General features: G+C 32.4%; 1 protein-coding gene across 1 annotated transcript; it reads right to left on the bottom strand.

Annotated features, from left to right (window-relative positions):
* Window positions 1–7: 7 nt before the first annotated feature.
* Window positions 8–9544, bottom strand: LOC111700132 (monocarboxylate transporter 12-B). The gene is made up of 9 exons (XM_023470952.1): window positions 9386–9544; window positions 8188–8248; window positions 6350–6393; window positions 5617–5677; window positions 4379–4450; window positions 3243–3328; window positions 770–880; window positions 343–412; window positions 8–62 (listed from the first exon to the last, which is right to left on the bottom strand). Exons 1-9 carry the CDS (start codon window positions 9417–9419, stop codon window positions 8–10), a joined length of 594 nt encoding a protein of 197 aa, XP_023326720.1. The 5' UTR covers window positions 9420–9544.
* Between the last annotated feature and the right edge of the window lie 1943 nt (window positions 9545–11487).

Genomic DNA, 11487 nt, shown 5'->3' with positions numbered 1-11487 from the left:
CAGCCAGTCAGCATAGATCCACTACCATGAATAAACCAAATTCAGGGCTTCTATACAAATCTCTGAAATTAATGCTTTATTAGAATCATAAAAAATGATGCTTAATCCAACTCAGGGCTTCTTTAATTACCTTCTCAGCTTTAATAATTTCTTTAAAAAACTAGAATATAAAAAGAATTCAACTTTAGGGCTTTCAGTCTTTATAATTCACGAAAAACAAGCATATTATTTTACATAATTGTCACAAGGAAAAACTAATTATAAAGGAACTTAACAATCCGCTGTTGGAGAATCCCGGGTCGTTGATACGGAAATAAAAAGTCGGTAAAACAATTTTCTGACCTGTCAATTAAAAGTGTGATTATTTTTTCCTTTAACCCTGTTGGACCCTCTTCTTCTATTCTCCTCACTTCTACAAACAGTATTTTAACAGTGAGATTGAAAAATCTGTGGAATAGGAAGACGACATAGAAGAAATACTTCAGTTGATGTACAGGGTGTCCCAAAAAATATGGGAATTTAGTAACAAATTCTATATCGTCTATGTTATGAATTAGCATTGTAATACCTAATTTCAAAAGCCATTATATTATTATGTCAGCTAGAGTTTATTTTATGAAAAGGGTAAAAAACTGCAAAGATGTGTCTAATGTCTAAAATGTCTCCGCAAGATGAACAGTGAAGACGGACAAGTTTACTCTGTTTATATACTTTAATTTTCTTGTTTTACTAAGTACATCAATATGGTGTTTATAGGATATACTTCTACCTGTTTGAACCGGATTAACGAATTTGACCGGCCTCATCACCAATCCTCCGAGCATAGCGACCAGACAGAATCCAGACATGCATAAGAACGCAGCTCTTCGACCGTAGGCTTCTGTAAATAAAAAACTTTAACTCATAAAGAGACTGACATTTTTTAAAGCAGAGCCAGCGAACAGTCTTGATGGAATGAGGATTTTTTGATTATGACGTTATGACCAATTAATACTCATCCAGTTTCAGTTTTTAATTGAGAGTTATGTAAACTGATTTTATGGCTCCTCAGATTTTCAAAACTTATTTTTCTGATCTAGATCTTTTCACCAAAAAGATTATTTGTGAGATTTGAATATCATATTTGATATAGTTGTAAAGATACTTGTGTTATCCTTGAAAACTGTTTGATCTTTTCAAAAATGAATTTATTTTCTATATTTGTATTCAGTATTTATCTATACTTCAACTTTACTTTTAACTGTAAAATAAATATCATATATGTTATCTCACGTTGCAAGTAAAATGTATTGTATACAGTTATAACCGGAAAACTATAGAATAGGAAGACGACTTTAAAGAAATACTGAAATGCTTTTGTGTTGTTATAAAGCATATAGCTTTACTAATAACTTCTTAAATCACTTACTTAGTGAAATGGTTCTGTTTGCACTGCACAATTGCTGTGTTTTATTCACATTGGACCATTTAAAGTTATAGTTATATATTCCAGAGCTTTCTTTTTTCGATTGTTTGATGTTCATAAAGTATATCTAAAGGGACTGTAAGCGTAATTTCAAGTGACCTTCATGCAAAAAAGGTAATGCCCGAATCAGACCGGTTCCCTTTAAACCTTTTACTGTTCATCTAGTAAAGAGAGTTCTTTGTTCAAATATCTTGAAAACAGAGCCAAAACTATTTTAAATTTCGGGCTCAGAGCCCGAAATTTAAAAGAGTATTGTTGAACGAAACTCCCGAGTTTCCTTTTTAGGGTCTTAACATTTGTGTAGATTTAGATTTAAGAGATTCGAAAAAATGAAGAGTATAAACAAACTGAAAAAAAATTATGTCATTACAAAAATATTGATATTCACAAAACTGCCTGTACCCCATTCGCGTAACCCCAGTTTTAAAAATGGTTTTCATAACGATACCCTGTCTTAAGTTTTGGGCTCAGGGTGAATCCCTCTAAAACGAAGTGTACAACGTGTAACTATCTACAGTTTGACCACAATACAGCTAATGCACTACTTGTGTACTTGACATTAGTGAATATTTTGAATGGTTTCCAAAATTCTAAAGAAAATATTTATGTTCTGTCGATTCTAAAAAGTGAATATTAATATTCTTAAACCAATTAAAACCTAGCTTGCAAGCAAACTGTTTAACCGTTTTGTACATAGATTATAGAGAATAAGCACAAAAACATCAAAGAGAAAAGAATATATATTAGAGGGGAATTTAGACTATCCCTCGGTATGAATGTTGTCGGTCCCTTTCAGCCTTTCATCGTTTGTAAAGTGAAACGCATAGAGTCTATGTGAAATGATCATTAGTCAATTATGAAACCAGCCTATTTTATAATTTGGTTTTCTTTTAAATATCAATTTTAGATTTTTTATAAAATGATGTTTCAGGGCCCAAAAGATTATATAGCACTAATATGTGAAGTACACCTCCAGTATGGAAACAGTACAACAAAATGGCCGTTTTTTACGCTTTTTCTAGTAAATTCCACTCTAATATATATTCTATTCTCTTTGGGTATAATTCTGTGTATGCCCTTGCATCGAGGGACACTTGAAATTACATTTGCATGCCTATTTTAGTTTTCAGTAAAACAAAAGTTTATTTTTTTTTGCTTTTAAATTCATTTAGTTCTTTGCGTAGAAAGATTCAAACACTAGTGCTTGTGAAATGTCCGTTTGAAACACAGAATTTGAATACATATGTCGAAATCGGAACATAAACTTACAAAATTAAATGAAAAAACTAAATGATAAAAGTTGTTCTTGACAAACAAGAGAGGGAATCAAGCCTCTTCCTCCCCTCCCTCCCCCTCACCTCCCTCTCCTTCCAGTCAGTTTAAAGTCAGGTTCAAGTTTCAAGAAAAACAAACTAACTTATTTGATAAAGAAAATATTAGAAAGAGAAATAAAATGTTTTAAAAACCATGAGATAGGATGTATTCAACATGAAACATAGTATTGTAGTTTTTCTAGGTTTAAAAGAGTTAAATTCTGATAACTACTACATGTTTTCCTGCAGTAGAAATATGCAGACTCACTTTTCTGAATAAATCACAATAAAAAATAATCCGTTTTATAAAGTTTAATAATATCTTATTCATACTAAATCAGACAAGGCTTTCACGGAAACCGTTGTAAATAAAGGCATAGAAGGTCACTTGAAACCACGGTTACAGACTACAGTTCCTTAAACCCCAGTAAACTCCCCTGAACACAAGAGGATGAATGAATGACCTGTGAGATATGATTCTAAAGGTGCGAGTAAAAAGGTTCCAACTCCAGCTCCGCATAAACATATTCCTATCGCCAGAGATCGTTTCCTTAATATTCATTTTTTTATGTGATTGTTCAAAATTGCATAACAATTTCTTAATTAACTTCCGCAGATTTGGTGTTACTTTTTATCGCAATTAAAAAAAAACCTAAGTCAGATTTGGAATTGAGTTTTTGCCACAAATCCTGATTTCGACATTCCTTTATCTTTGCAACCCGATGTTGTAAACCATTGATATGAAAAACTTTGCCGCAGGGTATCTCAAAAAAAGTTGGCAAAGGAATTGAGTCTTTGTCACAAACACTGATTTTATAATCCCAATATCTTTGCAACACATTGTCGTGGACTTTAGATATTTTCAACTATGAATTATGTTAGATCAAAAAGTATAAGTTTTAAACATCAAAGGCGTACACCATCAGGTTGCAAAGATATAGGGATTAGCAAATTTGAGTTTGTGGCAAAAACTCAATTCCTTTGGTCAAGACGTTTTGGCCAGCTATTTCTTTTAGATTTAAAAACTCGGTGATGGTGCTGGACCAATCAAATAGTCGTCCAAGATTAACACCTTTAGGTAAAAAAGTTTAGATTAGAATTTAATTTTAACCATGACCAACCAATTTGGTTCAGGCTTAAAAATGCAAAGTTTAAATATTTTTGTTAAGATTTTACTCGAATAAAATAGAATACTATAAGTTTAAAACTAGTTTACACAGCCAACTTAAACTTGGATATATATCTATAAAACGACTTTTGATAACTATTCTGCAAATTTGGAGCAAAAGTCGTAAAAAAGTCGTGTTTTTATCCCAGTTTTAAACAAGTTCGATAAAAGGTCGACTTTTCTCGACCTTAAAAGTCGTATTTTTGCCGACTTGAAAATCTCGTTTATAAGTGGTATTTAATCTCGTTTAAAAATGGTACAAAATCTCAGTTTAAAGTCAGGTTCTGGATCGAACGACTATTTACGTGTTAAAGTCGAGTTACAGTCGACCTCCGGGATTAAAAAGTCGAGTTTAAGTCGAGTTTAAGTCGAGTTTAAGTTGACTTTTGTTCTTTGGGATTAAAATATTTTGATAAACAACTAAAATCTTACTTTGTGAAATGGTTTGCTACCGCTACTATAGAAGATATATACATCAGACCGAATCCAAATCCAGTAATTATACTAAACCAGCCAACATTTATTTCCTGAGCTGAACATCTTAGAATTGTGGATATCGAGATCAATATTTCGTCCTCTCTTTTTTTTAATTTCAAGATTAAGTTAAGCTTAAGTTTGTGTCTTTGAAAGTGTATATTACTTAACCAATCGAGGGGGTTTGAGAAACTAAAACAGCCAATCAGAGAAGCCGGAAAATTAAAAATTTTGCGCTCCATTTAACGAGTGAACTCTCATTGGTCTGAAACTTGCAGTAAGAGAATATTTAAGAAAAAGAGCGGATTCAGAAGAAAATTAAAAGTGTCCACATTGGAAATTCAAATTAAGCATCAGAATTAAAGGTATCCAATTCTAAAGTTTTCAGCTCTGATCATTTAACTTGCAAATATCTAATTTATAAACTTTTATTATGTGTTAGATATTTTGATAAAAATTCGAACACGGTAATGCATTGAATTGAAAATATCGATATTGGATATTTCAAATTTTATTCCAATGGATTCAACCCACCCTAACCCCTCTCCCCTGATAGACCTAGATAGCTTTAAAAAAAAAAAATTCCAAGACTGGATCAACTTGAAAGGGTAGCACGACCTTTGATTTTACCACATACTTTTTAGAAGCCCTGAGATGGAATTTAAAGAATTTGAGCCGCGGTTTAAATCCGCCAAAATCCGGTTTTAATTGTGCGCCGGCTTAAATCTTGAAACAATGATTATGATTTTCAGTGGAACCAACCATATTTGAGCCGTGGCTTAAATTTAAACCGCCGCTCAAATTCTTTAAATTCGGCCACTGGACATGTAATTGGTAAAATACGGATAGTTTCTTGCGTGCATAGATAAATTCAAATAAAAGATAGGACACTAGATGTCGTCTTTTCAAGATGTATATGTGTGACGTTCACAATAACCCTGACGCAGAAGCCCAAATGAGTTACACGTAGTCAGCGTAGAGAGAGCCTGTTCAAAGCCGACTAAGTGTAACTCCTTTGGGCTTTTGCCTGTAGGTCATTGTAAACGAAAGACGACATCTTGTATCCTTTCTGTTATTTTAATTAATCTACGTTGCAAACACTTTAAAGCCAACCCAGTTTTGAAAATAAATGAAATTTAAGCAAGCATCTCAATAATTCATGAATAAAAAGACAGTTTAAAGAAATTGGCTAGTTCCTGTATGTTGCAATAAGCCCTAGTAGACTGTTCATAGCACTTGCTACAGCCAAACCAACAGCTATAATTAAAGTTTGTGTTAACCCTATTTATTTTGGGTTAGTGTGTAGTTAGTGTAGGTGTTTTATGTTACAAAATTAAATGTTGTCGAAACTATACTGTTTTTTTGACATATTAACATTTTATAGTTTTTTTATATAGACTGCAAGCTTAATTTGTAGTCACCTTCCATGCTAAGATGGCAATGCCCCATTTACATCTGTAAATAAAAATTTCACTTTGAAAGAGAACTCGAAAATGAAAAAAAAAAATCTTTGATATCAACCTTGATTCAGACTACCGCAGTAAATCGACACTGCCATCTTTGCATGGAGGGAAGTAGGAACACAATTGAAATTACGCTTACAGTCCTTTTAATTTGTAAAAAGTGTAAAAACACTCAAAGTTTTTAAAAATGTCGATTTTGAAACTGGATTTTGTCATAAAAAATATTCTATAAATGAAATGTGTACGTAGGGATGACAAGAAAACTGCAGAATATGAAGACGACATTACAGTAATACTGAAGTGGATTTGATGTTGTTACAGTTAATTTAGTAATATTTATCAAGTAAAATGGACCTGTTTACACTACACAGTTGCTGGGCCTCATATGCATTTTACTATTTGAAGTCATACTCGAGTTTAATCTTCGACTTGCTATTCCAGAATATTCTGATTATCAATATTTTACCTGATAGGAAGCCTCCCAAAACACATACTTTTCTTGTACCAAACCTAGATAAACAGAGATTGTTAAAATTTGAATTATACATATTTAAATTTCGCTGCATGCTTTTATATTGGGATAATGATTTTGGGATTACACTGCAACAATTTCACGTCCGAACCACCTCGAAATCCTCGTCCTTCGATTATATTGTGTTTTAAAGTTTCTAATTCTTGAAGATAAAACTATTTTTAACAAATCTGGTCACGTTAGGGCATAAAATATGGATAGACCAAAGTATTACAATGATTAAATCATGTTTAAATCTTTAGAGAAATGAAACTATCTTTTAGATTTACTAAAATTCAATATTTCATATGCCCTAGAGTGGCTCAATTCTTAAATAGTTTTATCCTGGAGGAATAGAACTTTTAAAAATAATATTGGAAGGACGAGGAAATGAGGAGAATGTGGCTCGGACTAGAAATTATTGTGGCTAGCCTTCCTCCCCTCCTAATGCAGACACGTGATTAAAGCAGATAATATGAAAAAATTAAATATGGCTCAAAATAATCGACAAATATATAACAATTATGTAATGTAGATTATTAAACTCAATCCTATCGAAGAGAATGACTTTAACTTGATTCAACTCATTCTATTGGTTTAACAATCGTTAACTTACAGGGTGTCCCACATCATATTAGACCGAAAACAGGTCTAAATTACGATTTTCGGGACTAATTGGAAAATTTCATTAGAATGAATCATTTTGAAAAATAACATAAGGCTTATATAGGAATTTTCTTGCGGAAAATGATAAGTTTTTCGAGTATTAAGGGGTTATTTTGGTGTTAAAGATTGGAGATAATCTAATATGATATGGGACGCTCTGTATTAGTGTCAGGGTTACGACAAAGGATCAGAATGAAAAGACGACCAGAAACTCTTAGAATATGACGATATCATGGTTGAATTATGTATTTTGACATAGATAAAATTATCTATTGATTTAATGATTTGGCAAAGAAAGAAATAAGTTTTCAGTTGCAGGGAATCGTAATTATAAGCTGAAACAGACACACAGTATAAATTCCGTACAATATCGTCTTTAAAGTCTGATCCAATGTGGTTAACCCTGTACAATTTTCAGGGGTTACAAAATATTTCTTTAACTTTTTTCTTGTTCCTAATATTTTTATTGAGCAAATGACCATTTTGCAAAATATACAGTCCGTATGTTTACTATAATACAATACACTCTTACATTAAGCATGGAAAATATATTCTACTAAAAAATCCACAAAATTGAAATATTGTCCACCCCCCCTAAAAAAACAGTTCAAAGAAATTTAAAGTTGGCCATATAAGAATTTTCGTAAACCAGGGGGTTTCATTTTAAGATACAAAGACAGGGTGTCCCAATAAATATGGAAATTAAAAGACGACTTGAAAATCGTCTTTGATTACATCCAAATAAAGACTGAGCGCTTTAGAAGCTTTTAAAATGTGGTCTGCCTTCTTTGTATTTTAAAATTGACGGAGATATTAAACATTTGAAAGTTTTCTTTGTTATTCAATAGCTTCGTCCACTTTAAAGGTTCAATTCATAGTAGGCCACATTTTGGAATTCCCAAGTAGCTGTATTTATTTAATAATGTTTTAACTGGAATGCTACACAAATTGTGTTCACGTGACAATGCCACGCGAATTAAAGACGATATAGAAGTCGTTACTTAAGTCCCATGTTTATTCAGACACCCTATACCTCTATATTGGGATATACCTCTTTATTGGGACACCCTGTCTATACCTTTATAAGGAATAATTTAAATGTGTTCTTCATTGTATAAGATGTTTACCTAGACACTAATCTTGAAGCTAAAGGTCCTGTAAATGCATAGGATGCAACAAGTAAGCTTCCTAAAAGAGATAAATTAAATATATAAAAGCACTTCATTCGGTATAGGACCAAACACTTGCGTAGTATGGGCTGTGCAGTGGTTACCCTATTTAAGTTTGTCTGTGTGCACTAAAAAGATACATCTTTAAGCTGCATAATACATTTTTAACAAAAATGTTTCCATTGTAATTTATGAAGATACACAAATGTTATAAATATTTTTGCTTTGAAAATGGACTGACGTTCAGGGTGTCCCACGAAACATGACAGTAGCAAGACGATTTGAAGGTCGTCTTTGATCGCTGACATAATATGCGTATTTTATTCGTCAAACTAAACTGAAAAGTTAAATTCTATAAGTTAGTAATCACAGTTAGTAATCTTGGCATTTCTAAAATGTGCTCTGCCTTTTGTGTGCTTTTAATATTACCGGAGATATGAAGAATTTCCTTTCAGATTTAGACTTTTTTCGTTTTTTTTTCATAAAATCGAAATCTGAACAAAAATCTTAATATCTCTGAAAAGGCAGACCACATTTTGGAAATGCCAGGACTAAAAGATGTTTGTGGTTTTTGCTTCAAGAATTATAAATGTTTAAGGTAGGTCGAAGTTTAAATGTCATAAATGAATTCAATGTCAAGAATGTCTTGCTATAACTGTCATGTTTCGTGGGACACCCTGTAACTGCAGAAATAAAGCCAGAAACCCACCTTTATTGGAAAAAAAACTTGAAATAAATTGTCTCAATGCATGGTCCAGTGCTTAGCAAAGAAGAAATAAACAAAATTCATCTCTTTCTGACTCTGCTTAAAATTCATCAAGTTTTCAGTTTTGATTGCTTTGTAATTAACATCAGAAAGAAAAAGTTAATTTGATAAAATTAGCATAATTGGCCTTTCATATGCATAGGGCGGATATTTGGACAGAAGTTTAATTAAAGGGACTGCACACGTAATTTCAAGTGACCCTCATAAATGAAAAGGATGGAGATATTCCTCATTTTCTACCTTAAACTTGATTTTTTCCAATTGCAATTTTTTTCGAATATAATTTGCACTATTACGTAGCTGGAGAAAAGAATAAGAAGAAATATGTAAATTGGACATGTTATTCTTTAAGTTTGATCCACAGTCCCTTTTAAACTTTAAAATCTATACCTGCAATAGAAACCCTACTCCGTTTCTCACTCATCTCCACTACCAGAGGGTCCAAGAATACTCCAAATGTATATGCAATACCATCAAGGATACACAAACAGAAGAAAGCAGAGACAAGAACTACCCAACCCCATCCTCCATCAGGTCCTACCTCATCCTGGAGTAGTCAGGACTATATTTGTAGATAAGATAAAGATACAAAGACTACTCCATCCTAGAGTAGTCAGGACTATATATGTAGATAAGATAAAGATACAACGACTACTCTATCTTAGAGTAGTCAGGAATATATTTGTAGATAAGATAAAGATACAATTACTACTCCATCCCTCTGGATCAGCTGAGTATTGTATTGCATTGTATACAAATTAACGAATATTAAATATTAACTATATGAATGAGTTAAAAAATAATCGATGACTGTAGGTTTGTTTGATATTAAATTGACTTTTTTACGATCCAAGTCTTATATTAAACTTTCTGAATTTGTATGGACGCTACGTTCTTCAGTATAAGTCGTTTAAACAATTTTCTCCTTATAGACACAACAGATAGAAGTAAGATTTGTAACGATCAAAAACGTTTATTTTTCGCTGTAAGCCTATACCCCCTTTTATTTTTCGCGAACACTTCCTTTAAAGGTGAGAAAATTATGTGTACAAATGTTCATTGTTGACTAATTCTTATCCAACTTTTTCAAGTAACTCTTTCACTTCTTATTTTACTCCTCAAAGACTCAAACTCTTTCACTTCTTATTTTACTCTTCAAAGGTTCAAACTTAAGTAAAAATATATGGCACGACTATTGCGGGCAAAAACTCTTCTTTGCAATTTGATTAAAACTCCACTACTCATCATCCAGATATTACCAAAATTTAATCCCAAATATCATTAAAATATCATCAGATTTCATCCATATATCATCCAGATATTATCCTGATATCATCCAGTCGACATCAATTTTAACAACCCCCCAACTTGGTGAAAGCTTGAGTTCTAACCCTGGCTATTGCAGGTGAAAACTCCACTTTGAAACTCGATTAAAACTCCACTTCTGGAAGGCAAAAGTCGATTTTTACTCAAGTTTCTGTTTGGGTGGCACAACTGTAAACAGCATATGTACTGGAGACAGAGCGCAGTAACAGTGAAGACAATGGAGAAGTTAATCCTATTCTGGGGAACCAACAAAATTCTGAAAGCGGAACGAGAAAAACTATTACACCTGGAAGAGTTGAAAACCCTTCCCTTCCTGGCTGTTTTATCTGATGTCAATGCAGAGATGAATTATAAACCCAAGAACGAGACTTTATCTTGAATTCTTCCTCTCCCAATTTATTTCTGTCCCAAAAATTCATTCTCTGTCCACTGCCTAGAACTCACAATATTTCAAACAATGAAATATTCTTAAAAGAAAAAAAACTGAGTGGGGTAGAAGTGGAACGAGCAATCGAGATCAAGCCTAGACTACGTCTAGAATATAAAAGAGATGCTGCTTTTTTCTTTCTAATTAAAAATGTGTTTATCCGCCGAAATCGTATGTTTTAGGTGGATATTTTCTACTTCAACCGGGGTGGTTTAACACAATTTTGCAGAACATTTTTTCTTTCAATCGGTGAATTTCACATTTTAAAAAATTTGTTTAATTTTAAAATATGTGTTTACAAACACCCTGTGCTATATTACAAATGTTTATTTGTGGTCGTAAAATAAAACAAAATAATAACAAAACTCGTATTTTCACCGCGGGTTAGAGGCAAAAGCAAAGACTTTGCTAATTATAAAGACAAGGCGTTGGAAATTTCTCCGACTATTGTGTACACCAGTACAGCTGTATTTTGACGTCATTGGTTATTTTGGTTGTTTGAGAGTCGAACGCTCGACATTAAAACCTTAGATATTTAACACAATTGTGAATGTTTTGTGCTAAAATTTTTCTAAAATTAATGATATTAATTTGTATTTTAAAATCTATTTAATCATTTGTTGGATATGAGGATCATCTGGTGAATGATAGCTGAATTTGTGATAAAGTTACGCATCTCTTTTGTATTAAAAATAGCCAATAATTGTTAGTGAAAATTTTCAGATGTCGTCAAATATTT

This window comes from Eurytemora carolleeae, unplaced genomic scaffold, assembly GCF_000591075.1.
Source record: "Eurytemora carolleeae unplaced genomic scaffold, Eaff_2.0 scaffold370, whole genome shotgun sequence".
Taxonomy (NCBI): Eukaryota; Metazoa; Arthropoda; class Copepoda; order Calanoida; family Temoridae; genus Eurytemora; species Eurytemora carolleeae.
The sequence above is the reverse complement of the archived record's forward strand: the minus strand, read 5'-3'. Positions and strand labels throughout refer to the sequence as shown.